Raw genomic sequence first — 2500 nt, 5'->3', positions numbered from 1 at the left:
ATTATTCTGTTATTGAACTGTCCATGTTACTTTTTAGTTCAGTGCAGGCAAGATTTACTAGGATGAGGTAAGAAAAACTCAATTGTAATGCCATGGTTTCATTTTTATCCATTAAAACGTGAATAATTATAACAGTACTTAATGTGTAAGGTGGAGAAAGGGCCCCCACATTGGTAGCACACATACATGTAAGTTTCAGCATACACAGACCATCTTGCTTTAGATCAATAATATTGTTAGTTTGAGATGTTAAATGATTTTTTTTGAGAGTGCTTTAAACACTAGGATACAGTAACTAAATAGTTATTGGGACAATAGTAAAATTCATTGTTTATTACTGTCAGATACGACACGATAGAGGGTATTTTAACCAGGGTAAAGAGATAATTATTATCAGGGCTCGAAATAATGGCCGGTCAACGGACAATGTCCGAACTGATTTGGGAGTTGACCAGTCAACCTTTCGTCTTGCCGGTCATGTTGACCCGTCACATTTGATCGTTTTGAAAATGAAATAAAGTAAAATTTCCATGCTGTTCAGTTGTAGCAAGTCGCTGTGTATTGTCATTTGCAGAACTTTGATATGACATCCTGGGTGCAATGCAACAAGAACCGTTGTTGACAATGACTGCTTTAACGTGCTATAAGCTTTAAGCAACAACTTTTTTGGAAATATATAATGCCAGTTTTGGTTCATGGGCCCCTGTTTTAAGAGTTATTTATTTTATATAATTTGACAGGCCAGAAACTGTACGTGACTGAGCTAAAATGAATTTGGCCGGTCATTGTGTCCGGAGACTCTCCGGAAATTATTTCAAGCCCTGTAATTATGATTATTTTTACAGGGAAGAGTATGATAAATTTGGCATGAGGAAAACTGTTGAAGGAGTACTCATTGTGCACGAGCATGGATTGCCTCATGTGTTACTTCTGCAGCTAGGAACAACATTTTTCAAACTGTAAGTTAACTTTCCATGTAGCAGTGGAAATGCAGTAACCATTAATTTTTAGGACGGTATTTCGGAAATTGTAGTCCGAAAAGTTCGGAATTGCGGTATGATCAGTCCCTACCAAAAGCGGTTCTTGTACTGTATGTTTTGGTTCACAGTATTCAGTGCAGAAATTACATCACAGAATTATTAGACTTCCGGGGAAATTGGAAACTCTTCAAGCTTTCTCCGTGGTGCAAGATCACGCTTTGCAAGCACAATTCGTTTTGACAATCGTTGGCTGTACTGACAAAGGTAATCAGCGCGCGAAGAGCAATACATGTATAAGGAAGAAAAATAATTATTTAAAGATGTAACATATTGATTTCAGTTTCGGTATTTAACTGTTTTTGAACATGGTATTTCAGTATTTGCCAATTTTTGGCGTGGAAATGTGGTATTTAGCAACCCCCAATGTCCCCCTCCACCTAGATGTCAACATTGAAAAATGGGCAAAGAGGAATTCTTTATAACCAGTTTCATGTGGCTATGGGCAAACTAACACCTTCTTCCTTAACTGGGTTTGTTTTTCATTCACATATTCAATGCCACAACACTCTGAAGTGGTTGTCTCTTTCCAATTAAGTTTCTTTGTGTTCATTTGAATAATATTTATTGTTTGTTTAGTTTAAAAAGCCCCATAATTAAGTGTAAAATTAAAATGGGTGGCTCACTGCTACATTTTTGTTGCTATGATAATTATTGCAACTGTGTGAATCTATTTTTTCTAGGCCTGGTGGTGAATTAGTTGCAGGAGAAGATGAGATAGATGGACTTAAAAGATCCATGACTGAAGTAAGGAGCCCTTTTAAAAGTACATGCAGACATTGTTATTTTGCACTGATTTGTTTCACAAGGTGCTTTGGCAGCAGGCAAGCAATTTACGAAGCTAAATTGCAATATTTGTATTTGTGTCCTTAGATCTTGGGTCGACCTGAGCAAGGAACTGAAGTTGACTGGGTTGTAGAGGACTCCCTTGGAAACTGGTGGAGACCAAATTTTGAAGCCCCTCAGGTATCATACCCTTACCGAAAAGCTTTGCTTAACAACTTGAAATCTATGAGGATTTGCAATGTCCTAATGACCTCTATTTGTCCCTTTAATATTTTTGAAATTGTTCACAAGTGTTACTAACACCGGGAATATGTGATCAGCTGATGAGCACTTAATTTGGAACTGACACACTGTAGCTCAGTTTTTGGACTGGACATGTTGAACAGCTGTTGATCAGAGTCGTTAAAAAATCATTAATGTGGGGGTATTTCTTATTTCTGATGGTAAAGATTCAAGAGTTTTATTGTGCACTATTTAAGTAAATACAGAAGTGGACCTGGCAATTAAAAAGAAACAAGGAAGCTCTAGGAAGGACATAATTTATACATGAGTGGGAAAAAAAGGAAAGGTGTGTAGTAACCTTACTACACAGTAGCAAATGCTTTTGAGATGGACTTGGTCATTACCACAGGAATTACATGAAAGGCAAATATGTATATGGACTAGCGGAGAAAACA

At 37.0% G+C, this 2500-nt stretch overlaps 1 protein-coding gene across 1 annotated transcript in view; it reads left to right on the top strand.

The window, feature by feature from the left end:
* Nucleotides 1–2500, top strand: part of LOC138057854 (cleavage and polyadenylation specificity factor subunit 5-like) — a 7487-nt gene that overhangs the window by 2468 nt on the left and 2519 nt on the right. Inside the window, exons 3-6 of the mRNA XM_068903760.1 lie at nt 38–67; nt 846–959; nt 1721–1784; nt 1911–2003. Coding sequence (XP_068759861.1) covers nt 38–67; nt 846–959; nt 1721–1784; nt 1911–2003 — 301 coding nt within the window. The remainder of the gene's footprint in view (nt 1–37; nt 68–845; nt 960–1720; nt 1785–1910; nt 2004–2500) is intronic.

The sequence above is a fragment of the Montipora capricornis genome, chromosome 7 (assembly GCF_036669925.1).
Source record: "Montipora capricornis isolate CH-2021 chromosome 7, ASM3666992v2, whole genome shotgun sequence".
Classification (NCBI taxonomy): Eukaryota; Metazoa; Cnidaria; class Anthozoa; order Scleractinia; family Acroporidae; genus Montipora; species Montipora capricornis.
The sequence above is the reverse complement of the archived record's forward strand: the minus strand, read 5'-3'. Positions and strand labels throughout refer to the sequence as shown.